This window comes from Lampris incognitus, chromosome 10 (assembly GCF_029633865.1).
Source record: "Lampris incognitus isolate fLamInc1 chromosome 10, fLamInc1.hap2, whole genome shotgun sequence".
NCBI classification, from domain to species: domain Eukaryota; kingdom Metazoa; phylum Chordata; class Actinopteri; order Lampriformes; family Lampridae; genus Lampris; species Lampris incognitus.
Window position 1 is genome coordinate 58,647,816 of NC_079220.1, and position 26,634 is coordinate 58,674,449.

The 26,634-nt window shown below is 43.1% G+C and overlaps 1 protein-coding gene across 1 annotated transcript; it reads left to right on the forward strand.

Annotated features, from left to right (window-relative positions):
• Positions 1–1,451: 1,451 nt before the first annotated feature.
• sgsm3 (small G protein signaling modulator 3) lies at positions 1,452–26,462 on the forward strand. The gene is made up of 21 exons (XM_056287407.1): positions 1,452–1,673; positions 7,800–7,894; positions 9,511–9,596; positions 10,021–10,084; positions 10,926–11,137; positions 15,655–15,762; positions 16,827–16,970; positions 17,215–17,410; positions 17,930–18,075; positions 18,506–18,739; positions 19,115–19,297; positions 19,804–19,959; positions 20,050–20,104; positions 20,207–20,256; positions 20,954–21,106; positions 21,576–21,646; positions 21,727–21,775; positions 22,569–22,654; positions 23,017–23,139; positions 23,591–23,651; positions 24,615–26,462. The coding sequence occupies exons 2-21, from the start codon at positions 7,888–7,890 to the stop codon at positions 24,696–24,698; spliced, it is 2,268 nt and encodes a 755-aa protein (XP_056143382.1). The 5' UTR covers positions 1,452–1,673; positions 7,800–7,887; the 3' UTR covers positions 24,699–26,462.
• The last annotated feature ends 172 nt before the right edge of the window (positions 26,463–26,634 follow it).

Sequence of the window (26,634 nt, forward strand, 5' to 3'; positions counted from 1 at the left end):
TTGCTGTTATTATAATCATTGTTGTTGTTGCTGTTATTGTTATAATCATTGTTGTTGTTGCTGTTATTGTTATAATCATTGTTGTTGTTGCTGTTATTATTATAATCATTGTTGTTGCTGCTGTTATTATTATAATCATTGTTGTGTTGCTGTTATTGTTATAATCATTGTTGTTGCTGCTGTTATTATTATAATCATTGTTGTTGTTGCTGTTATTGTTATAATCATTGTTGTTGTTGCTGTTATTATAATCCTTGTTGTGTTGTTGCTGTTATTATTATAATCATTGTTGTTGTTGCTGTTATTGTTATAATCATTGTTGTTGTTGCTGTTATTATAATCATTGTTGTGTTGTTGCTGTTATTATTATAATCATTGTTGTTGTTGCTGTTATTATTATAATCATTGTTGTTGTTGCTGTTATTGTTATAATAATTGTTGTTGCTGCTGTTATTATTATAATCATTGTTGTTGTTGCTGTTATTGTTGTAATCATTGTTGTTGCTGTTATTGTTATAATCATTGTTGTTGCTGCTGTTATTATTATAATCATTGTTGTGTTGTTGCTGTTATTATTATAATCATTGTTGCTGTTGCTGTTATTGTTATAATCATTGTTGTTGCTGCTGTTATTGTTATAATCATTGTTGTTGCTGTTATTATTATAATCATTGTTGTTGCTGCTGTTATTATTATAATCATTGTTGTGTTGTGTTGTTGCTGTTTTACATGCTAGGGCAATATGTACACGTATGTCATGCCAATAAAGCACATATTGAATTGAATTGAGAGAGCGAGAGAGAGAGAGAGAGAGAGAGAGAGAGAGAGAGAGAGAGAGAGAGAGAAGAGGGCTGTCAAAGTGCGTACTAGAGAGACACCTAGCGGGGGAATCTGAGAACTACAGCGAAAATAAACCAGGCTGCAGAAAGTGGCAGAGGAGCTGTAGTGGGAAACGGCGGAGAGAGGAGGCTACGGTGCTCTCCTCTCCTCTCCTCTCCTCCCCTCTCCTCTCCTCCCCTCTCCTCTCCTCTCCTCTCCTCTCCTCTCCTCTCCTCTCCTCTCCTCTCCTCTCCTCTCCTCTCCTCTCCTCTCCTCTCCTCTCCTCTCCTCTCCCTCTATCTAAGCACGTGTGTTCGCTTGCTGACACGCCCTGCTGCCATGGGGGGCGCATGTAGACACACAGCTGGGTAAACACCAGCGGTGATCCGTTTAACCACAGGGATCCATGACACACCAATCACCTTATGTGCACAGTCGCCTGCGGCGTCGTATGGGAATCAGCAATGAATCAGCTTTTTGCATCGAAACGTTGGTTTGCTGGGGACGGACGCACTAATGAATGAGCGAATGGATGGATAGATTTGCCACCGTGATGCCCACGTCATTCAGATAGTCCGTTGCGGAAGGATATTTTGGGGAATAAAGTATGGTTCCTGGATCGGGAACTACTTTTTAGGCTGGAAAAGCCGGTGGGAAAACACTTGGAGGCGTAGGGATACGAGAGAGAAACACGTTGCTAGCAGGTGTATGACGCAAAACGGAGCGGAGAACTATGACCCAAATATAGTGGTGATGATGATGATGATGATGGCGTTGTGAAGCTGGTCTGTTACTGACATCAGGAGCACCTCCGGCAGTCAGCAGAGTGGTTCCCTTAACTTAAGAATGATGTGGTAAGTCCCCCCCCCCCTTTAGCAGAAGCCATTGCTCTCTGCACGAACGTTGTACCCGATCTAGCTGGCCAGCGAACGTTAGCTTGTTGGGCTAAGGTTAGCTTGTTGGGCTAACAGCTGATGGTGTCGGTGAGTCGTCTGGGCTCCAGACGGGTACCGAGCTAGCTCAGCCGTTTCACGCTGAAACGACTTGCCATGCCGTTAACATTCCAGTTAGCGTCTGAGAAGCTTTAAAAGCACAGCCAACATTCAGTCCGCCAGCCTCTGTTGTCCAGTGTTGCATTGATGTTGCTCAGTTTTAGCTTTTCCACACAACCCGACGTCAGCTGGTGTGTGACGTCAGCTTTATAAGGTGTATGGCCACGCATGCTGTAGTTATATATATGGTGGTTTGCTGAGCGGCTGGGATGCGGTTCTCACTTGACGATAGCAGACTTCCTGCTGCTGCTTCCGGTCCTGCCCGTCACCAAGTTGGGCTCGGGGTAAGTAACATATGGACCGTGAAGGGAGGAGCCGCGACACCGTGCCGAGCCGCGACACCTGCCTCTCTGAAGGCTGGACAGCGCTGCACGGCCCACGCCCTGTCGTGTGGCCGGCGCTGCGCTCCTCTGGGTCTCCCGGCTCATCCTGAAGCCGGAGCGGGTCACCTGTTGCTGCTCACACTGCATTGAGCCGCTGTGCAGTCCTGTAGTGTGCTACACTTCTCGCCCTAAATCGCCAGTTTTTGACTGAGTGTCGAAATCTGACAGCTTCCAAGTGGTTGTGAAAGCGCCTCACGGTGCAGAACGGTGTCTTCTCCGCTAAGCTGCTTGCCAAGCCCTGGCAGTTAGAGGGGTTTCCCAGCTCTTCTTATTCAGGGTGGGCTGAGAAATTGGGGTTCACCTTCGCCACAGGGACACATATCTCCCTGTGTGAATGAGGCTGTGAGTGGATGGATGTGGACACACGACAGACTGTGAGTGCAAGTTTACATGTGAATCTGACTCAGTCTACCAAAGAGAACGAAGATGTGCCAACCATTTAGCCAAAGACAACTAAACTGTGACTGTTACGTGTATGCTTCTGTGTAGGGTTAGTGCATGACAGGGAGACATGACCTGCCATTGATGTCACGACTGACATCCACCTGGGAGGACAAAGGATGAAGCAAACACACGTATAGAATATAAAACAATGTTACCTAAAGAATGAGCAACTTGATTTTGATTAATTGCACAAAGAAGGAACTATTTTACGCACACACAGAGCAGGATGTCTTAAGCTTTGCCTTCATTGCCACAGGGAGTTGACCAATGTGTGCAAACATGGGCAAGTAGAGCATACCTCTCTGTAATGAAAAATGTGTCTTTGTCTTTGTTCATGAGAGGAGGGTTGGGAAGACTCCTTATCATAAACACACTGGCGTGCACAACTCATGCAACAGGAAGGGTTTGGCTCTTAGTGGTTGCATTTTGTGAGAGTGTTGATAAGGGAAACCGGTTCCACCAAGGTTATTTTACCATAGAATTAGTTATGCTCACTTGAAGGTCACTTTCTACCTCACATCTCTAATAAGGTTGTTGATTTGGTTCTAATTTGAGCGCAGCTCTGTCACTTCCCCTGATTAGCGGACTGCATAGCAACAGCTGCTGTTAAGTTCTGAATTATACACAAGCCAATTAGACGGAAAGGTCACCCTCTTGATTGTAATTTAACTTGATAGTGGTTGGTATTGGCTATATCATCAATCATGCCAGACTTGCAAAACTAGTGCCATTTGAGGATATCTTCTTCTTTCAGCTGCTCCCGTTAGCAGTCACCACAGCAGATCATCCGTCTCCATCTCTTCCTGTCCTCTGCATCTTCCTCTGTCACACCAGCCACCTGCATGTCCTCCCTCACCACATCCATAAACCTCCTCTTTGGCCTTCCTCTTCTCCTCTTCCCTGGCAGCTCCATATTCAGCATCCTTCTCCCAGTATACCCAGCATCTCTCCTCCACACATGTCCACACCATCTCAATCTTGCCTCCCTTGCTTTGTCTCCAAACCGTCCAACCTGAGCTGTCCCTCTAATATACTCCTTCCTAATCCTGTCCTTCTTCATCACTAACAGTGAAAATCTTATCATCTTCATCTCTGCCACCTCCAGCTCCACCTCCTGTCTTTTCGTCAGTGCCACTGTCTCCAAACCATACAACATAGCTGGTCTCACAACCATCTTGTAAACCTTCCCTTTAACTCTTGCTGGTACCCTTCTGTCACAAATCACTCCTGACACTCTTCTCCACCCACTCCACCCTGCCTGCACTCTCTTCTTCACCTCTCTACTGCACTCCCCGTTACTTTGGACAGTTGACCCCAAGTATTTAAACTCATATGCCTTCGTCACCTCCACTCCTCACCATTCCACTGTCCTCCCTCTCATTCACACATTTGTATTCCGTCTTGCTCCTACTGACTTTCATTCTTCTTCTCTCCAGTGCATACCTCCACCTCTCCAGGCATGTGGCATGATTGGCTGTTGAAATAGGCTAAATTTGACATGCTATTGATTTAGAAGGTGGTACACTGAGACAGTTTTAGACTTTTGGCAAACTTTTGTCATCCCCAGCCATCTGGAACTCAAAAACCCAGGGTTGCTTGTGACAACTTTTACTCCGAAATCAACTGCGTCTGGTCTTTTCAACAGAACCATGTTCTGGAGAAGCTCTATCATGTTTGCTTCTTTGGCAGGTGATAAAACTATAGACACACCAGACTAAAATCCCAACTCTTCTTGAGCTACACACAGACCTAGCTTGGAGCTACTTCAACATCCTCCAAAGCTCTAATTGATTTCAAATTTCTGGTAATTCTAGTTGCTTTTAAATCCCTCTTCAGATGCTGTGAGCCTGCCACTGGAGTGAATCACTCCAGTTTGTTTGCATGTTGGCGAACCTCGTTGGCAGGCTAAGATCAGAATGCTATTATGGCTATCTGTATATACTTGTGTGTGGTTTATCAGCACTTGTAGTTCCAACAGTGTCCTTTTTTACTACCATAGTGTGTGTTTTTCTGTGCAAAGCGACACTCCTGCTGTTACTCATTCATGTTTAGATTGTGGTGCTGTGGTATTTATCCATGGTGTAACATGGGTAGGAGGGTGTGTGTGTTTCCAGCATTTGCTATGACGTTGCTGCGGTCACCCTTGCGGCAGTTTGCTGCACATAAAAGCGAGGTACCGTGTTTGCAGTGAATGTCCATACATAAGTAACCAAAATCCTAGATAGCAATATATTTTTGGTGTGTTTTGGCTTTGCACATTTTGATTCAAACTGCTGCCTTTAATTTCATGTATTCGTGGCAGCATACTGCCATGTCAGAAAGAGAACTGGACAACCTCGAGAGTTTTATTCTTAATCCCAGCTCATTATCCCAATTATATTGACTGAAATTGTCTTTCAATATGTCCTACCAGTGTACAGGTAATGGACATTGAAATAAATTGTGTGGCTAGTTCAATATACGGTTACATTTTTACATGTGTTAAAATGTCCTGCTGGAACCTGGAGTTTGTGATGACGGTCATATATCACCACAGAACAGTATTCTGTTAAAACTGGTTTGTGTTAAACTCTGTTACAACTCTCTGCATATGTTTGTGCCCATGTTGGACAGTTCCCAGTTGTAAGATGGCGGATTCACCCAAGTGCCTATCTTACAACTGGCATTAACCGTGGCAACCTTTGCCAGGACCCCAAAAAGCTGTTACTAGATTTTTATTGCAGTACCAATGAGAGTGGAAAGTGATGATTGGCTCAGATGGACTGTGACAGACTCGGTAAAACCTGAAGCACAGAGGCTCCCTAGGAATAGTTAAGCTCTTTGTTTTACGCTACCTCATAATTTAGGCCAACTGTTCCACCATTCTAATAAGACAAGAACCCATGTTGGGACCAGCCTAGGTGGTTCGTCCATGAACGTTTAGCCAATAGAAAAATATTGCCATTTATTTGTAAGCCACAATCTTGACAGTTATTTATGATTATAATGAAACTCATACACAACAGCATTAAAATGAGCTACTACAAAAGCGTTCATGATTTGGGTATTCATAGCTAATGTCTTAAATATGCCAGAAAGTATCAAAAAGAAAGAAAGGGACTCTTTATTTGTCATTGTAAGCAAGCGTACAATGAAATACATCCTTTGCATGTACCCCATCCTGTTGTATAGGAGCAGTGGGCAGCTGCAGCGTCCGGGGACCAACTCCAGTTCTTCTTTCCATTGCCTTGCTCAGGGGCACAGACAGGAGTATTAAGGACATTGGTTTGCGTATAAATCTTAAGCTTACAGTAAAAAAACTGATTTAAATGCTTTGTTTGGATTCTTCCAAAAGCTACGTTGTGATGGCCGAAACTGATTATATGGGCAGATGTGCATAAATATGTTCATCATGAATTGAAAATTAGGCTTCATCACCTCAAGGCTGTGTTGTCTGGCTAGTTTGAACCTATACCTAATACCAAGCCTCTCCTCCTCAGTGACAGTAAAATCTGCAGTAAATATCTTATGCCACTAATGTGATATTATACTTAACTGCCAAGACTGAAGTAGAACACAGCACCAACTGGATGCACACCAACTACGTTTCTACAAGCCGTTAATCACATGACTACGAGTTACTGATGGGCGGGATCGTCGGCACAGCCAGGCTTGGTGGTTGCTGACCGGCGCGGAGCTGACTGACGCTTCTTTGCTCGCTGGGTAATGCAGGAATCTGGTTTCGACATTCAGGTAGCTCCGTGAAGACATATATGAACAAAACCATTTGAGCGAGCACTTGTGCCAAGTCATTGCATTGCCCCCATACTGTGGTCACTGTGTCCATTATTAGTTTACTTAACTTTGCTCTATTTCAGGTGTTGTTTTTTTTTTTAATGTAAAATGGCAGTGAACTAAACAATGCAAAAATGGGAACATTTATCTTAATGTAGTTGTGAGTGCCTAAAGTTGAGTTATTTCTTTTTTGGCCATATAGGCATCAGTCTGGAATATATGCCTTTCTGAGAGGGACCTACTTTTGTGGGAGTACATATACCTCAAGCCACTGACTGGTTACTGGTTGCAGTTAGGTTTTTATGCCTGCATCTGTATTGTGTTGATTTGTTAGGATTCATTCTCTTCCTCCTCACCAACCACCAAAGGGGTGAATCATGAGTTTAGCTTGGAGGAGTTGAGACACAGCGGTGTCTGCACAGTTTATGTGACAGACGGCATTGGGCAAACAGACATAATGAACATGAAGGCAGATGACTTAACCCTTTTCTTTCTCCATTCTTCCCTTTATTAGTTTGCTACTGTCCTCCAGCTTTTTTTTTAAAACACATTTTCTTCTTTGCCAGGAGAAATGTTTATATGAGGCCCTGCTTTGTTTCAGTTGTGGCAGATATCTCATGTGTGCAAAGGGGGCGGGGGGGGGGGGCACAACTTGATTTCCAAACAAGATGTGCTGGAAACGCACAGTCACCAACACAAACAAACAAAAATTCAAACACCCGGACTACACGTGCCCACAGCGAGGCAGTTTGCCTTCAGCAGACAGCAGCGGTGGTCATATGGCCAAGTGAGGACTTGCTGCAACAGACCCTCGCCTGTTTCCTTCTCTTCCCCAAGTGTCTGTGGATCACTTGCTGCTCGTCTGTGGAGGTTGAGGACTTGTTTCGGTTACAGAGCACAGCAAATTGTGATTTTAGTTATGTGCTTGTAGTTTAGCCCTGGGGAGTTCAGGTCTAGTTCTCTATTTTCAGAGACTTCTGTGACTTTGGAGTGACCACTTTTTGCATTGACTAACTTCTAAGTCCAGTGTGATGAATCATAAAAGTAACTGGGCGAAGGATGAATTGATATGGAAAAAAGGGGCTACGATCAGTAAATGGTACAACTGAAGAAGCTGAAGTGGGAAAAGTAAGAATTCAAAAGGAGATTGTCACACAATTTTGTAGGGTTGAGGAATTTGATAGGTGCTGTGCCTTGGGTAGACTGCTTGGATTGATTCTGCCTTCAACAGATGTTTTCAGGACATTATCTCAGTCATCAGGTCACCTCACCCGAACTGACTGTTTCCTATTTTGTCTTCTCTGCCTCATTTCTTCTCTACCACCAGGGTGGGTGCTAGCTGCTGATGTATTTCCCCCAGAGTGGCTGTTAGCTCTCTGTGCAGATAGACGCTGTTCCCTGTGCCACCCAGCAACATGTCAGGTAAAGACTGGGATACACACTCTCCTACGTCACCCTTGCATTGTTGTGGCTGTTTGCTCTGTTTTCATGGAAGGTGTAGTTTTTTGTACCCAAACCAAAGTGTTATCCTAGATTTTCTTCCTACTTTATATGAATGTTGTTCACCCTGTTCTATCTTTTTTAAAGGAATTGTGTTATTTTAGGCTCTGTGATGGCTTGACGAGAAAGGTCACGGGCCAGTTTTATTTAGTGCCCCATTTAGCCGTTTATTAACTGTTTGAAATCTCTTTATCTCCTCACTTGTTCCCCTTTTCCTTGTCGCCTTCTGTCACTGAATTTCTCTGACATCAGGTGACATGATAGTCCCCTGAATACACTAAGGCCTAGTCCACACGTACACAGATATTTTTCTAAATGGATATTTTCCCCCTCCGTTGAAACCCCCCCCCCAAAAAACAACTGTCCACACGACCGTTGTTTTACAAAATATCTCTGTACACTCCAACGCGAAGCGATTACAAATGCTCAATCATGCCGGGCCAGTAGGTGGCAGTAAAGTCTACATCAACGATATGTCAAATACCAGAGAAGAGCCTCTGAGCATGCGCAGCGGCCTTACTTGCCTTTGGCGGTAGTGGCTTCGAAACAGAGACAATAGGAGCTGTTTATTTATTTTTGTATAGTTATGTGACATCCGTTTGTTCATCTTTTCCTGATCGAACACCTTTCTGGCGCACGGCCCAAGGTGCTTTGGTGAGTCGGAGAGCAAAATGTGATTGGTTTGTTTGGACAGACGACGAGGTGAGGTCGCTGCTTGGCAGCTGCGCAGCGGTGTGACGTCATGACGCCTTCTTCCCCGCCTGCTCGCTCCGTTTCACACGCTCACACGGATGTACAGAAATAGGGGGTTTAAAATCCGCACTTTAGAAGGCATTTAAAAAGTCTCCGTTTTAGTGACCCGAAACACCGTTTGCGTGTGGATGAAAGGCCAAAACGCGTAGAAAAAACTGCGTTTTGAAAAATGCCCGTGTACGTGTGGACTAGACCCAAGTCACCAAGGTGTGTTGACTGTATGTAGGTCCATGGTACCATCAAGTTAGAAACAATGCTCCTGGTTAGTATCGAACTGATGTCCCGCCACTGTCGACACTACACATAGCTAGTTTATAGCAATCACTCTGACTCTTTGTTCTTGGATATTCTGTTAAGGATAATTGATGCTGAATTCCATTACAGTGAACTTAAACTATCCTTCATTTTGTTGGGGACCCCTAGGAACCCACTCAGTTATTTATACTTCCAGGGCCACAAGTAGAAAACTACTGCTCTACAGAATAGTTGATCTTGGTTTATGTTTACAGCATGAAACTAAACTTAACATAATGGCTTTCTAACAATAATTACTGTCTTCCAAAGCTTGAGACTTTGGTGCAAGACTTCATCATGTTTCTAAATCTCCACAGAAATGATTGCATATAACACAATAGCCACAGAAAGTAACAATCAGATTGTGTATGAGCTGTCATTCATCTTTTACTTTTGCATTCCATCTGTTTTTCTGTGGATTTTGCGCTCTCTTATCTTTTACTTTTGTGCCAGTTCATTTTACTTATCTCATCAGCCTTTTTCTGCCCCAGGTGGCTACACACCGGCCCCAGGGGGGCCCTTCTCAGCCCTCACTCCCAGCATGTGGCCCCAGGACATCTTGGCGAAGTACCATCAGGTGAGGATGTTATTTCTCACATGCTATTTTACTACATATTAATGTTGTAAAAAAAACAAACAGACAAATTACTTTTGTAAGTGAAAACTCTATATATTTTTTTCATAAGTGTCAACCTGAAAAGTAATGAGCAAGATAACAGTGCTAGTTCTCATCTGTCACTTCTGAGGACAATTAATCTTGATGTGTGTGTGTAATGGATGGGGTGTTCACCTACTATTCCTTATTCATTAGTGCACAAATACCATGAAAACAATAAAGTGTATGTTTAGTTTGTCCTCAGGTGCACCAGTATGGTTAGATCTGCTGTGTGATAACTGGTTCCTTGGCATTCTCCAACACACTTTCACTTAAATACCATCCCTTGAGGAGATCGTGTTTTACAGCTGTTCAACAAAATATTTTCTGTGTTCTTGCTCTACAGAAAGATCCCTCAATGGAATCTGAACTCAAGTATGATGAGTTTGGCTTCAGAACAGACAGTGAAGGTAATACGCGCACATATGCACGCACACACACCTATTGCACTACCCCTTCGTTTTCTCTCTGGGATAACTTTAATCCTAATGCAAGGAGCAAATTGCATCACATTGAAAACCTTTTCACAGGGCACTGGCTACATTATGGGACCAATCTAGTGCATGTGACGTCACACTGATGGTTGTAATTTAGCTGAGGCACTCTTGTGCTTCTTTGTAAAATAGCTTTTGCTGATGGAAATAAATGTTGCACTACTCTGAGGTGTAGGGAAAGACATTTTAACTAGGTAAACTTTAAAGGGGCTAACAGGTTTAGTAATACAGTGATCTCTGGTAGAGGAGTGGCGGTAATTTAGTTTTTTTGTTCAGCTTATATGGTCTGCCAGTCCCTGTGACACCTTTGTATCTTCTTCTTTCAGCTAAAAGTGAAAGCCTTTAATACAGGCTATGACATGAGTACCTGATTGTATGTGTTGGGATTTGCAACTTAGAGAGTGCACTAATAAGAATATGCATCTTAATAAAGCACTCCCTGTCTCCATCCATTTTACTTTTTGGTTTCCTGGTATTCTTTTCTCAAACTCTCCCTCTTTCATCCCTGCTTAATGCTAATCACCTTTCTACCTCCTTAATTTCAAGAGCTTAGTTGGTAGAGGGAAGTTTTTAGCCATTGTTTACACTCTTGATTTAGATATTAAGTCATGATGCATTCTCCTGCTCTCTTTTTACTCTCTCCTCATCTGCCCCCCCCTTTTTTTGTAATCTTTTAAATTCATTCTGTACAGTGTCCTTGGGTACCTTGAAAGACGATTTTTAATCCAATTTATTATTATCATTGTTATTCTGTTAGACGGTGAGGAACCAAGGACATGGATTGGCAGTGAGGGCTCACCGCAGCGAGAGGACCCCCAGCAGCGCCTGCGCTGGCAGGCCCACTTAGAGTTTACTCACAACCACGCAGTGGGGGACCTAACCTGGGAGCTTATCTCCCCTGTCCTGTCGCGTTCTGAGCGCCTGCACTCCCTTGTTCTGGGAGGCATACCTCACAGCATGAGGCCACAGGTAGGCAGACAACAGAAGTACTTGTTTGAATGTTTGGGAGAAATGGGCTGAACACCAACAAGGGGTGGTCTGAAGGAATGTTTAAAATACTGCCCAAGTCAACAGGTGGTGAGCTCTGGAACTGTGGAAGGTAGCAGAAGGGATTTATGGGATGTTATTATAGGTAGCAACTAGAAGAGTGCACTAAGTATAGAGTGCAGAGCCCCACCAGGTGTATCTCCCCTTCTCCAGTGTTGGGCCTTGGTGACAAACCACTTTTTTTTTTCGCCTACCAGGAGAGGAGAAAATACGGAGGCACTGCCTGCATATCCTCCCCTTCTCCGGTCCTCGGACTTAGGCGAAAAATCAGCTGAGGTGTTAACACTCAATTGCAGTATAAAACATGTTTTTCAAAGGTTTTGAATTGCTGCAACCATGAGAGGTTCTTAATCGTACAGTCAGAACTCAACACAAAAATAATTAGGCTGAGAGGCTCAGTAGTATGCCAGATTAGTAGCAGACGGATACACGCACACACGAGCAGAAAAAACAGTACTTTTCCTATCATTATAAGAATTTTGCACAGCGCCCAAGTCAATTGAATGGGAAATATGCAGGAAAAGATTGTTATTTATTTATTTATTTATTTCTAGTTTTCCCCCTTATCCCACCCGATTAACCCAATGGTATATGGCCGGAACTCTTGTCGAGTAACTCCCCTGGCTCACATTTCCACAGGAAGGAGATAGTCGTAACACCAGCTCCCTTCAAACTCACCTCGCATGGATTGCATTACCTTCAGGCCACGAAGGAGACGTAGGGAGAAACTTTCGGTTGCTTGGCTGCAGGCGCCCAGATGGGCCAGAGGGGTTGCTGGAGAACAACGAGTCCCCGAACACTACACCGATCTACACACACTATCCTTCGGGTAAGGGTGGCCTAATGAATGCCTTACCCCGTGGATGCTCTGGCCGTGACCGGTTACGGCGAGTCTGGGATACGAACCTCCAAGCCACATGACGAGCGGATTGCAAGAATGGCGGTTTATTCTGCTCGCCCATCAGAGCGGCGAGAAAAAGATTTTAATATGAAAATGTTTTTGCCTGTCATTCTGTGGATGTATAGCCTCCTAGGCAGACCCTCGCACGAATGCAACCAGTATGAACTTGCGCTTTCCAAAAAGAAAAGGTTTGCTATGCGACTATTTTGGTGTAACCCTAACTCTGTCTTTTATTTTCATAATATAATAAAGTTGGGTAAACCGTTTACGGTCGCGCATGGTTGACTCAGATCAGGCAGCAACAATAATATGCAACACTTCCTGTTTTGACTGCAACCTAGAGGAAGTTCTTTTATAACGTTCACATTTTTTGGATTGTCAAAAATTATTTTAATAACTTTTGATTATGTCTCTGCCCAGTCCGAGTCAACCATAGAGGAGTCACGCATGTGCATCGTTGACTTAGATCGGGCAGTGACGGAGAGCAGCGTTGGTCAAGTGAGCTAGAGAGTGAATGAAGAGGGGGAAGGGCGATAGCGAAAACAAAATTTTTTTGAAGGTTTTTAATCACCGCAACCACAAGATGTTCTTCATCATACAGTCATAACTCTGCACAAAAACTTCAGCCTGATATGTCCAGTAGTTTGTGAGATTAGCCGTGGAGACACACACACACACACACACACATGAACGACCAAACAAGCCACAGTTGACAATGGGCCACAGGTAGCAATGGGCTAGTATGAATTTTTGTGTTTTTCCTCGTGCATTATCGAATTTTAGATACACAAAAGCTTTGGGATGTGTGAGGTTCTTGAAGGAACAAGCAGTTGGCCAGGACAGAAAGCATGCCCTTCTTTCTGGTCTTCCAGTCAAATCCGTCAACCCTCTGGGGGGCGTAGCGGTCTATTCCATTGCCTACCAACATGGGGATCCCAGTGTTTGCCTCCGGCTTGGTCGGGCATCCCTACAGACACAATTGGCCGGGGAAGCCACATGTTGGTATGTGTCCTGGTCGCTGCCCTAATGCCTCTAGTTGGTCGGGGCGCCTGTTTGAGGGGGAGGGGGAACTTGGGGGAATAGCGTGATACTCCCACACACTACGTCCCCCTGGCGAAACGCCTCACTGTCAGGTGAAAAGAAGCGGCTGGCGACTCCACATGTATGGGAGGAGACGTGGTAGTCTGCAGCCCTCCCCGGATTGCCAGAGACGGTGGAGCAGCGACCGGGAAGGCTTGGAAGAGTGGGGTAATTGGCAGGATACGATTTGGGGGTGGGAGGGGTCAAAAAAAACATCTATCAACCATCTACAACTCATTCAGAACAGTGCGGCCAGAATCCTCACTGGCTCCCAGTCCACTACAGGATCCATTTCAAAGTCTTCCTCCTGACCTACTACAGTTACCTCAGTAACCTCATCACCACCCACAAACCCTCATGCTCCCGCCGCTCTAGCTATTCCCCACTGTGCCACATCCCTCCTACATGTCTCTGGACGATTGGAGACCAAGGCTTCTGCTCTTATTCCCCATGCCTCTGGAACTCCCTCCCGGACAATCTCAGAACTGCTCCTTCCATTGAGCTTTTTAAAACGGGCCTTAAAACCCTTATTTATCGGCAGGTCTTCTTTTAAGCCTTTTATAGTGGCCCACTCTGGTTACATTCCCCCTCTTTTATCTCTTTACTTTTTATTATATATTCTATTTTTTTCCTTTACTGTCATCTTTTATCTGTGAACAAGGTTCGTACGGTCATGAAAAACCTGGAAAAGTCATGGAATTTTAAAATGCAATTTCCAGGCCCTGGAAAAGTTATGTAAAATAATATTTTTTCAGAAGTTTTGGAAAAGTCATGGAAATATATCTAAAGTTTAATCAATTAATCCAAACAAAATCGATGTGTCGTAATAAAATGTAAATTGCCATGGACCGTCGTGATATGTTGGTGGTGTGAAAAGTTTATTCAGTTTGGCTCAGTCTGTGTTACTGGGCATGCGGCGTGCAAGCGCCTAGGAACTGCAGGCATGCCCACTAGCCTGCAGTTGCTTCTGCTAGCAAACGGACGATGCCGACAAAATGCCAGGGAAGTGCAGCTTCAATAATACATGGCTTTTTAAGGGTAAATACCAATTATGGCTGGCAAAAGACACTGACCCGAGACGTGCTAAATGCAAACTGTGCTGTAAAACATTTGACATTTCGAATATGGGCGAGGCAGCACTCATTAGCCACTTGAAGGGGAAAAGCACAAAACTGTAGCCGCAGTTGCTAGCAGCGCAATACCCATAGGTGAGTTTATGAACGCGGATGCTGTGAGGACATCCAGCAACACTACTACAGTTTCCACAGCAACAAAGCAGACAACTTTGGACGTTTCTGCTAAAAATGAAGTCCTCAAAGCGGAGATACTGTGGGCACTAAAAATCATGAATTCACACTACTCATTCAAGTCTTCCGAGGACACGAGCCGTCTTTTCACTGCCATGTTCCCGGACAGCCAGATTGCAGCGAAATGTACCTGTGGTGAGAACAAGTGTGCCTCTGTCTGTACTTTTGGGCTTGCTCCGCACTTTACAAGACTCTTACTGTCAGAAGTGTCCCAACAAACGGCATATGTAGTGCTGTTTGACGAAAGCCTAAACCACCATTTGCAGTCCAGACAAATGCATTTACACGTGAGGCTGTGGGATGGAGCAGAAGTAAAGACTAAATATGTTGGCTCAGAATTTTTGGGACATTCCACTGCAGCTGATATCGTCGAAAAGATTAGCAACGCGCTGTCCGAGACAGGCGTTAATAACCTCATCCAGCTATCTATGGACGAGCCACATGTGAACTGGAAAGCATTTGGACTTCTACCGAAAGAGATGCAAAAGCAGGTGGACAGATCGCTTCTCAACATTGGTTTTTGCGGTTTGCATATCATGTACAACGCCTTTAGAGAAGGATGCAAAGCTACTAGCTGGGACATTGAGCACACACTCTCGAGCCTATACTGGCTTTTCCATGATTGTCCTGCTCGTCATCAGGACTTCGTCACCGCCACTGGATGCAGCACCGTGATGCTCAAGTTCTGCAGACACCGTTGGCTTGAAAATGTCAGTGTGTCTGACCAAGCTCTGAAGCTTTGGCCCTACGTAGAGAGAGTGCTTTTACTTAGTGTTACGATAATTCGTTTCCGGTGGTCCCATTGAGATAAAATAATTTCTTTTGGTCATGGAAATTCAGTAAAAAGTTTTGGAGAAGTCATGGAGAAGTCATGGAAAATCATTGGTGAAAAAGTGTAAGAATCCTGTGTGAAGCGCTCTGAGATCTGTCTCCACAGGTGAGAAGCGCATGCAAACTCCATTTATTGTTAGTAAAGGAGGTGGTTGAATTTCAAGGGGATATGTATAAAATCTGTTCACCGTGTTTTAACTGTTGTTTCAGTAGCTGTATTTTTACTCTGTTTAGTCACCATTAAGGACACAAACTAAATCTCCAAATGGCCTCATATGTAACTTATTTCATATCCCTTGGCCGAAACAATTCCCATCTAGCTGTGGATGCGTCTCTCTGGGGCTTTACAGAAGAAGAGAACTTCTGAGATCTCTTACAAAGAAATTGTCAAGAACAGCTCCAATGATGACACAACCACAGCCAAGCAGGTGAAACATGCAGAAACACATGAGCATACACTATTACACACAAAGATTGGCCAATTATTAATTACTTAATTAGGGTGGCTGAAGTGTGGAAATTAGCATAATAAAATTGCAGTGGTCCAATTAAGACTTCTTCTACACTCTGTATAACCCACATGGATTCTTTAACCCCATACTGTCCCTGACACATACATGGATACAGGCATGTTAAGTCTCTTGTAGCCACTGGTAATAAAGTCCATCTCAAACACAGACAGAGGAAGATGACTGTAATGGCGAAAAAAGACAGATGGATGAGGTGAGAGAAAGCAACAAATACACCGCTATCAATCAGACATTCCTAGATCTCTGTACGACAATTAATAGAAATTAAATTTCCATCAAAATTCCATCAGGGATATAAAGATCCTGAAATTTACCACATTGAATTTGTGATTAAAGCTCTGTTATGCTCTCTTTCCACCTTCCTTTCAATCTGAATTTTCTTCGGCTTTAATTTTGCCACAACGGACACATCAGCTGGCGTTAGGTAGCTGATTACTGTGGGGGATTTGCTCAGAAAAAGACCTGAGCTGGTTGTGTTTTGACATGTTCAGTGAATTAAAGAAGAGGAAGGATGGACACGTGTGTGTGTGTGTGTGTGTGTGTGTGTGTGTGTGTGTGGGTGGGTGGAAGTGGATTTGTCGTAGTTGATATAGAAATGTAATCTATTTTGTATGTTCAAAATGTTGTTTTTGTATTTTGCCTACATTTATACTTGGAGCTTTGTGCATGGGATGCACAGTATGCACAGTATGCACAGCAGAGCATATTAGTAGAGGGTAAATTATTCTGTATGTAAACAGGTATTTTGGAAATAAAAATACTGACACTATTATATTTTTTCTCTTTAGAAAGATTAGAAAAGGTTCAAATGTTTCACAGCATGAAGTTGCATACCCAATGATGTGGCTGCAGACATCAGCTGTAATACTACGATGCTAAACAGCACCCCTTGGCTGTTTTAACATGTTTGAAGTGACTCGCCTCGTAATGTTAAGTTTTCTCTCCCTCTCCCGCTACCTCAGATAGAGAAAGACCTTTTGCGGACTATGCCATCCAACGCATGTTTCAGCAGTCTGGTCAGTGTCGGCGTGCCTAGGCTGAGGCGGGTGCTGAGAGGTCTGGCCTGGCTCTATCCAGACATAGGCTACTGTCAGGGCACTGGCATGGTGAGGACACACAGATAGAAACGTTTCCTCACACACTACGACATTATATTGGCTCACAAACACCCACGCATACACCACATCCATAAATATATAGGCCATTTCCCTGTATTCATACACATAGTTGACCACCCTTACACCATTTTCTCTCCCTTTCTTCCCCTCACGCCCCATTTTTTTCTTTTTTTTAAACCCTCCTGCTCTCACACCTGATGTTGTCTTGATCTACATTTCTTTAATTCACCAGGTGGTTTCCTGCCTCCTACTCTTCCTGGAGGAGGAGGATGTGCTGTGGATGATGTGTGCCTTAATCGAGGACCTCCTCCCCGCTTCCTACTTCTCCTCTACCCTGCTGGGCGTCCAGACGGACCAGAGAGTCCTCCGCCAACTCATCGTCCAGTACTTGCCTGCTCTTGATCGCCTCCTGCAGGAGCACGACATAGGTAAAGGGGGTGAAGCCTTGAGCATTCCTCTGCAAGAGCATTATGTTGGCCTAGGGGTGGCAGTGGGGAAAGGATAAGTCATGGCATGGCTCCTTTTACTATACCTGCCCACCTTCAACCAGTTTCTTGCTGTCAAATGATGTATTATGTGAAAATGTTTCCAATGTATTTGTAATCTCTTTGGGACACTATGGTGGACCATGTACCGAACTGGCTCAGGCCAGAAAACAAAGCCTTAGGTTCCTGTCCTATTTTTACTTGTCTTTCCCTCTTTCTTTACCATGTTTGGCTTATCACTCTCTACTATCACATTCAATAGAGGTGAAAAATACCCAAAAATAATCTTTAAAAAAAAAAGAAAAGTACTCTCTAACATTTGCTTGGAAATCAGCCGCAGGTAAAGGGAAGTGCAGAGTAACTGACATAGATTTTGATTGGTTGGTTTAGTGAGTGAATGACTCACTCCTTGTCTGTCACCTTTTCTCACACCCATCTCCCCTCCTTTCTCTTTCCATCCAGAATTGTCGCTGATCACACTACATTGGTTCCTCACATCATTTGCCAGTGTGGTGGATATTCGGCTGCTGTTGAGGATTTGGGACCTGCTCTTTTACCAGGGCTCTCTGGTGCTCTTCCAGGTCACATTGGGCATGCTCAAGATCAAGGTGCTCTATACCGCCTACTTGCTCATTCTTGACCTCCAGAAATAGTGGAATCTGTGTTGAGGTGTTTTGCATCCTACAGGCATTCAGTCTTTTGATTTGACTTTAATCAATAATGACTTTTAAACTGGAATCTATTATATTTTTTCTATGCATGCCCCTTCCCACTTATTCCTCATTTGGTTGCTTCCTTAGTGTCATGACTATCCACTGTTGTGTTTAATGGTATGAAAATAATACTTCTTCTTGCCGTCATTGTTCATTGTTTTATGTTATTTAGCCTGGACGCAGCCAATGAGCCATGTTTACTCACAACATTTTCAGTCATGCCAATCCGTATGTGATTCTAGTGCCCAGAACTACTGTCAATGATAAATGACAGTCTACTGTAATTGAAAAAGATGATCCACATGTGAATAACTCCCTTACTCAGGAGGAGGAGCTGGTATCATCAGAAAACTCGGCATCCATCTTCAATACATTGTCAGACTTACCCAGCCAGCTGAGAGATGGACCTGCGCTATTAGGGGAAGCAATGAGGCTGGCGGGGTCATTATCTCAGGAAACACTGGAAGCCCACCGTCACAAGCATCTGGCCTACATCCTCAATGAGCAGGCCCAGCTCAGCAATGGAAACAATGGGACGCTCAACACCAACCTCAACAAGGTTATATCGTGTGTCACCTATAAACTGATTATCAGACACTGAAACTCAACTCGGGTATTTTTAGTTGGTTTGTGTGAGTTTCGGGCACACTGAAATGAATCCCCTGGATTGAGTCAGGGTATATGTTATATGTTTTGACCATATACATTTACATTTTATCTGCTATTTTTTGTTTTGCAACATTGATAATTTTGCATCGGTATTGTGTTGAAATCTGGATACATGGATTTTTTTGGAGGTTTATATATGATGGAGGGGTTTTTCATTTTTTAAGCTGCACATCAATTTTTGAACAAAGATAATTTGATATACAAGTTTTGATTAAAATACAAATCAGATTTGTATGTGCATACATTTGTGTTCATATATGGTCAGGTGGTGAGGAGACAATCCCTGCGCAGGAAGTCCACACTGAGCTCTCTGTTGTTCGGGGAGGATGAGGCAGAGGCCCTGAAGTCCAAAAACATCAAGCAGACGGAGTTGGTTGCAGCCCTGCGAGAAGCTATCAGCCGCATTGCAGAGCATTTCAACTGTCTGGATCCACACCACTCCAGCACCGTGAGTCCACGTTCATCACTTGTCCACTAGCACAGAGGCAGAACAAGCCACAAAACCTAATGAATCGTTTTGTAAATTGCTTAATTTGCCTACAGATACAGCAGTGTCAGCCATATACAGCAAAGAACATCAGAGTCAAGACCACTGTTAACAAAACTGTTGGATATTGCATTAAAGTGATACTTTAATCCATTTACAATGAACGACCATGCAGTCTTTGTCTTGCTTTTGGACATGTTATGTTGATTGGAAACAGGCTAACTGTGGGGATCAAACCTTTGTCTCTGGTTACAAGATGGTGTCTTTAACTACAAGGCTATTAGAGATCTCCTCCTCTTAGCTAGGGTATTTGATCGTAAACAATGGCTCGGTCTCAGTTTTGTAGTAATAACAATGTAATGCATCGAGTGAGGATACTCACAACACTATCAGTTGCATCCATTTTGACCTTTCTGATTTGTCACATCTTTTCACTTTCTATCTTTCTTGATCTGCTCTCTCTCCAGGACCTGACCCCTGACTATTCCATGGAGAGCCACCAGCGGGACCATGAAAACTTCCTAGTTGTGTCTCGTAACCGACGGCGACGAGCCAAAGCTCTTTTGGACTTTGAGCGCCATGATGATGATGAGCTGGGTTTCAGAAAAAATGATATAATTACTGTGAGTTTTGTAAACACAACCTGCCTCAGTCTTTGAGATACACACAAAAGCCTCTTCTTAGACTATATTTTCTTCTTTGCCCTTCTCTAGATCATCTCACAGAAGGATGAGCACTGCTGGGTGGGAGAACTCAATGGTCTTAGAGGCATGTGCTGTTTGATAGTTACCACACCTACTGATGCCCTTTGGATTTTTGCCATTCATTTCTATACATTTTCTAAAAGCTCATTTGTTTTTCATGGAACAGGTTGGTTTCCAGCAAAGTTTGTTGAGATCCTTGATGAAAGAAGCAAAGAGGTATGTCAACTAGATTAAGTTACTTCATACTGAAATTTATTTGACATTCAGCTATTCTGTAAATTGTTTATTCCATGTATTTTTTGGTTGGTTCTCATCCTTTGCTGCATTCCTCATCCCCACTGGACTGTTCTGTGCTCCACAATTAAAGGGAAAATTCACTGACTTTCAGCCTTATTTTTGTCTATCTGCAACAGGGATAGCACATGAAAAACACCTGCAGTTGTTTGCAATCATTTCTGCCTCTCTGGGGCAACAGTGAAACTGTTTTTTTTTTTTTTTTTTTTTTTTTTGTTTATTCTGCCCATCAAGTGATGTATCGTGACATCAGTTGCAGCCAGAAAAACCACAGCCTGTAGGCAAAAAACACATTCTCATTCTCTCAGCTAAGTTTCTGATGGTTGAAATGATGTCCCACACAATTAGTGCAGAGGACTTTATGGACAAGGATACTCAAGCTTATGCGCTATGCATTCTGGTACATGTTGGCACTGTGGAAAAGACTGAGCAAGACAACACCGATTTCTTCGTCAATATAGTACACAGGGAGAACTTTATTGCTTCAGTCGACTACATTACTCATCAGTACTGATTGCACATACACAAAACAATTGGTGAAATGGCCCTTTAACCTGACTCTTCATTATCAGTCTGTCTTGAATTAAGGACCAGTCTATTTAATGTCTACTGCCCCCAGTACTCACTAGCAGGCGATGACTCTGTGACGGAGGCGGTGACAGACCTGGCTAGAGGGACTCTGTGTCCAGCCCTCAAGGCCATCTTCCAGCATGGCCTCAAGAAACCATCCATACTTGGTGGGGCCTGCCACCCATGGCTCTTCATAGAGGAGGTAGGAAATAAACTGAGTTTGAATTGTGTCAGTGTCTTATGGCTCCTGTTTTTCAATTCCACATGTATGCATGTGTTATGGTATGTGATGGAATTTGGTGTGCACTTGCCTTTCCATATAGTAGAATAAAATATTTCTCTCAGCCAGTGAATGATTTATTTGAGTGAATTTATTAAGACTTGGCTAAGAGACGAGTACAGTGTATAAACATGAGGAATATCTGTTGTATTTTGAGAGAAAGAAAGTTGAGCAGTATTTATAGTAAGGGAAAAACAAGCCTGTGGTGCAGACTAAATAAAAGAAGGGGATGGTATAGATGGAAAAGCACTGGTACAACAAATAAAGATATAGAAAACACTGTCCAGCAAGTATAAGCAACACTTCCTCCGCACATACCTTTTTTCCACATACATTTTTCCACCCTAGCTTTGTTTTGTTTTACCAGTAGTGTGTTCTGGTCTTCTCTCAGGCGGCCAGCAGAGAGGTTGAGAGGGATTTCAACTCAGTATATTCCAGACTGGTGCTGTGTAAAACCTACAGGTAAAACATATACCTTCACTCATGCTCTCTGGCCCCTCGCCTATAATCACACAATGACTCATTCCCTCCGGCTTCTTCAGGTTGGATGAAGATGGGAAGGTACTAACACCTGAAGAGCTGCTATACAGAGTGAGTACTGTTGCTGAAAGAATGTCTGAATCACACGTCATATAATCACTAGACATGATGCATCGTTCAAGGTTTTGTTTTGTTGAAGGATTGGGAATGAAAGTAGACTGTTTAGCACTGATTTGGTAAACATGAATTGAGCTTTTTTCAGTCTATAATGCTCCATTCAGCCATCACCTCCACTGAGATAAATCTCTCAGCTGATCACTTGGCTTCTTTAAGCCCAATTTATGCTCCAAATGTCGGCTAGCAGACAAAAAAGTGTCTCTCGAGTTGTTGCATTTATGCTTGTCGCAATGTCGCTGACTGTCTCCTGGTATCTATGGAAACGTTTCGCGTCACGCACTGTGTTGTAAACAACGCTCTCAAGCAAAACCATGGCAACGCTCGACCACCTCGTCCCTTCGATCCAACTATCCAATCACAGCTAAGCGACGTAATGTGCGCGAGTCTGCGACATAAGAAAATGTGTCGTGTACGCGACAGCCCTGGCAGACACAAAAAGTGTCTCTCGTGACGTCAAAATTGTCGAGAGACCTCTGTCTGCTAGCCGACATTTGGAGTATAAATTGGGCCTTAGGAATCCAGCCCACAAATTGGGGACATTTCCATGCATACCAGTGTATACCTGGATATTACAGAAATCGCGTTATTTTGAACCATTGAAAATGTTGAATTAAAATATTTCTCTAAGCTTAATACCTCCACTAATGAGGTGTCATACTGCATGTAAATATATTAATTGTTTGTCTAAGGAAACAGTGAATGAGCTCCTTCTGTATCTCCTGGTCAGGCAGTGCAGTCGGTGAACCTGAGCCATGACACAGCACATACCCTGATGGATGTCAAGTTCAGGTCCCTTATCTGTGTGGGTCTCAAGTGAGTTCTCGATGGTGACACTGGTCCCCCATCACAGTCACTCCCAGGGTTCCTACATGGGTCTGGATAGAATGGGAAAGTATAGTTAATGATTTTGACACTTTAAAGTTGCCTAAACCTTACATTTTGTGTATGCTGCCTAATATTGCAAGCCTATACCCTAAGTTACAAAAAAATGAATGGTAAGTCTTCTTTTTTGGGAAAGGTATGTCATTTTATCATAGAAAATTAGTAGTAACCTCACCTTGCCTTCTGTCACCTTGTTCATACACGGAGAACTATGAGTGAACACAAATATTTTCACTCACTAGCTGATGCAGGTATACTGAACTCATTCATTTCCAACTCTTTCCTCCCATCAGTGAGCAAGTGCTCCACCTGTGGCTGGAGGTGCTGTGCTCCAGTATGGCTGCCGTAGAGAAGTGGTACCATCCATGGTCCTTCCTCCGCAGCCCCGGCTGGGTGCAGATCAAGTGTGAGCTCAGGTAAGATATCCATATAGCACACAGAGCAAAAAGAAAGAGGCCGAGATAGTTGAAAAAGCAAAGACTGAAAGAATGACAAATAAAGATGAAAGAAATAAAGCCAGTAAACCACAGTGCCCCATGTCTTCAAGCACGCGCAGTAATCCAGGTCAGAAAACCAGTTTGAATCAGTTCAGCTAGAAGTGACCCCTTCAGTCTAAAAGACTGAACTGATTTACTGTTTCCCATCTTACTTGAAAGTGAAGTTTATCAAAACGTCATTTGACCCCCCCCCCTTCAAAAAAAGCCTCCCAACATAAAAACACAAAAACAATACAAAAAGTTTAGAATGAAGACATTGAACAATCGAAGGGAAAGCCTGTGTGTGTTTGTGTGCGTGTGCGCGCGGATATTGACTGTGATTTGACTTACGAGCTTAACAGTGACCTGTTAATTGTTGTCATTTCCCCAGGGTCCTTTCAAAGTTTGCCTTCAGTCTCTCTCAAGATTGTGAACTACCTGACAGAAAGGAGGTGAGCCATAGCAAATGCCGTCCAAACATACACGTCTATAACCGTACATGTATCTATAAACATACATCAGTCTATAAACATACATCCATCTATAAACATACATGTCTATAAACATACATCTGTCTATAAACATACATTTATCTATAAACAAATGTCTATAAACATATGCGTGTCTGCAAACATACATGTGTTTATAAACATACACATGTCAATAAACGTGTCTATAAACATACATGTCTATAAACATAAATCTGTGTAAACATACATGTATCTATAAACATACATATGTCTAAACATATGTGTCTATAAACATACAAGTGTCGATAAAACATACACGTGTCTATAAACATGCATGTATCTATAAACATACATGTGTCTAAACACATGTCTATAAACATACATGTATCTATAAACATACAGGTGTCTATAAACACATCTGTCTAAACATACATGTGTATAAACATACTTCTGTCTATAAACACATGTATCCATAAACATACACGTGTCTATAAACATACATGTGTCTGTAAACATACATGTGTCTTATCAACAATGGGTTTTGGTGAAAATATTGACCAGCAGTGGGGGCAATATAAAGTTGTGTAAGAATTTCAGTAGGTGCTTACAAGCATTTACAGGACACACAAAGGAATCGGTCTTCAGCTGTTGGTTCTACAACTGCTGCCCTCCTTCACTCACCAGTAGAGGGCAGCTGAACTGGTGCAGCTTGTATGCAACTTCGTTTTGAAATTGTTCAAGCAACCAGTGGGATTGTGTTTTTAGTTGGATATGATCTTTAAACTTTAGCCGACTCAGTTTTTTAAAAATAATTCTGCACTTGTCTAAAAATAAATATCAGCAGAAAGGTTATCAGTATACCTGAGTCGGCCTCTGCTTATCTCACGCTGAGTGCTCATACACTACCTTCAGGTTACTCGCTCACTCGTTTCCCTTCCTTCCTAGGAGAAAGAGCAGAGGCCACTGAAAGAGGGAGTGCAAGACATGCTGGTGAAGCATCACCTCTTCAGCTGGGACATCGACGGCTAGACACTAAAAGACTGCAGAAAAACTGCTGCACCCCCTCCTTTCCTTGTGTGTGTGTGTGTGTGTGTGTGAGCCATCTTTTAAGCTGATGTTCACAGACTGATAACAGTCGTACATCTAAATCCAACATCACCTGCAGCTGGAGACTGTATCACAATTATGAAGCGTTGCACTTCCTCCTTCATTCCACAGATTCGGTGATGTGCACCATGTAGTTTGCCAAACTTCTCTGCCAAAAAAAAAGAAAAATCAGCATCCTCTGCATCAACTTAATCTGTGTTGCAGTCGCTGAGCACAGAGCGAGCGCCTTTATTTTTCTAAGGTCATGATTAAGTTCAGTCTGTGTTTTATGCTGTAAGCTTTTAAAGTCGGATGGAAGTGGTTTATCTTTCAGACTGTCTTTCGGACGTTGCGTTGGTTTGTGTGGCGTGACGTGTGCATGCGTAAGCATACTTCAGAGTCTGATGTTTGTCTGGTAAATACTAGTTAAATCTTCACTACCGTAAGCTAATGGTACAACACTCCTTGTGCACAAAGCACATAGCTTGTGGACTGGAAAGTTCGTCCCTCAGAACGTTCAGTAAAGAGTATTTTTGTAGTGTGTCCTCACAGCTGTGTGATGCCTGCGTGACTGTGTCTGTCTGCAGTGAAGCAGTGACAAATGGACTGTAGGTCATTCCTTTCTGCTCCTTGTGTTTGTATGTTAAACACAGCAACGTGATAAGCACTCGACTTTGTCGTGGACCTACCTTCCCCAGTAGTCCCAGTGTACTACTCAAATGTAGTGAAGTAGATGAGTCCGTCCAAATGCTGCCGACGTTTAAATGTGTTAATTCTGTAGGGGAGCGCTACTTTACTTTCCTCTGTACCCGAAAACGCCACTGGGTGCTCATTAAATGTTCATGTCACATCCGCTAAGTCAAGTCAAGTCAAGTCAAGTCAAGTCAAGCCTGTCCAGCCAGACTGGTCTCACCACTCGCTGCTGACTGAAGAGTGGTGAACAGTAGGTGAGACCAGCGAACAGTAGGTGAGACCAGCTGCTGACTGAGCAGCGGTGCAGTAGGTGCACTGGTACGACACAGTTTAAATCAAATGGGTTTCAGCTACGGTGGCTGAGAAGCACACGTGTCGTTACGTTTAGAGGAAACCTATATAAATGTTACATAAATGTATGAGATGGCCTATAATTTGTTATTTGTCTTTGCTTTTTGTACAAAAAGTGTACATTTTGAGATGTGATTTGTGACTAGATAAGCTTGTGGAGGATTTAGATGATGACATACTCAGTAGTGCTCGGTGGTCGATTTGGTCACATTGATTTTTGAGTTGAACTCCAGCGTTCATGTAAACCAAGCACTTCTCTGTGTTACAGTAGATGTAATGCTGGCATTCAGCCAGTAGTACGTACCCTGTTCGAGCAAACTATTTACTGTCTACCTTATCGCAACTTTTCATGACCCGTGTTGGTCTGTTTTCACTTGATGTTTAATAGCTGATTTAAGTGGTTGACAGATGACTAGTTACTAGTGGCAGTTTTGATTTTCCCCTGTTGCCAAGAATATATTTTATTCCCTCAGATTAAATCTGATCTTTCAGCAACCAGCTTTAAGTTTGACGACTTTTTTTTTTTTGGCTTAAAAATACTGGTGAGGTAAAGGTTTGTGATATTTTCACATCTTCAAACACTTGTAATTTAAAACGGTTTTCAATTTGGTACATTTGAGCCCAAGTATAAATCACACATTAAATACACTGTCCAAGTATAAATCGCACATTAAATACACTGTCAGAAGTGGTACTGTGAGTATACTGCATGCAGTCTGGCATTTCAGAAGTAAATCAAACGTTTGCTTATCCAGCTAACAGTTCCATTTTCCTTCTGTGTTGGTCTACTGAAACTGTTTAGACTGAAGATCTGCCACCGTCTCCACCTTCCTGC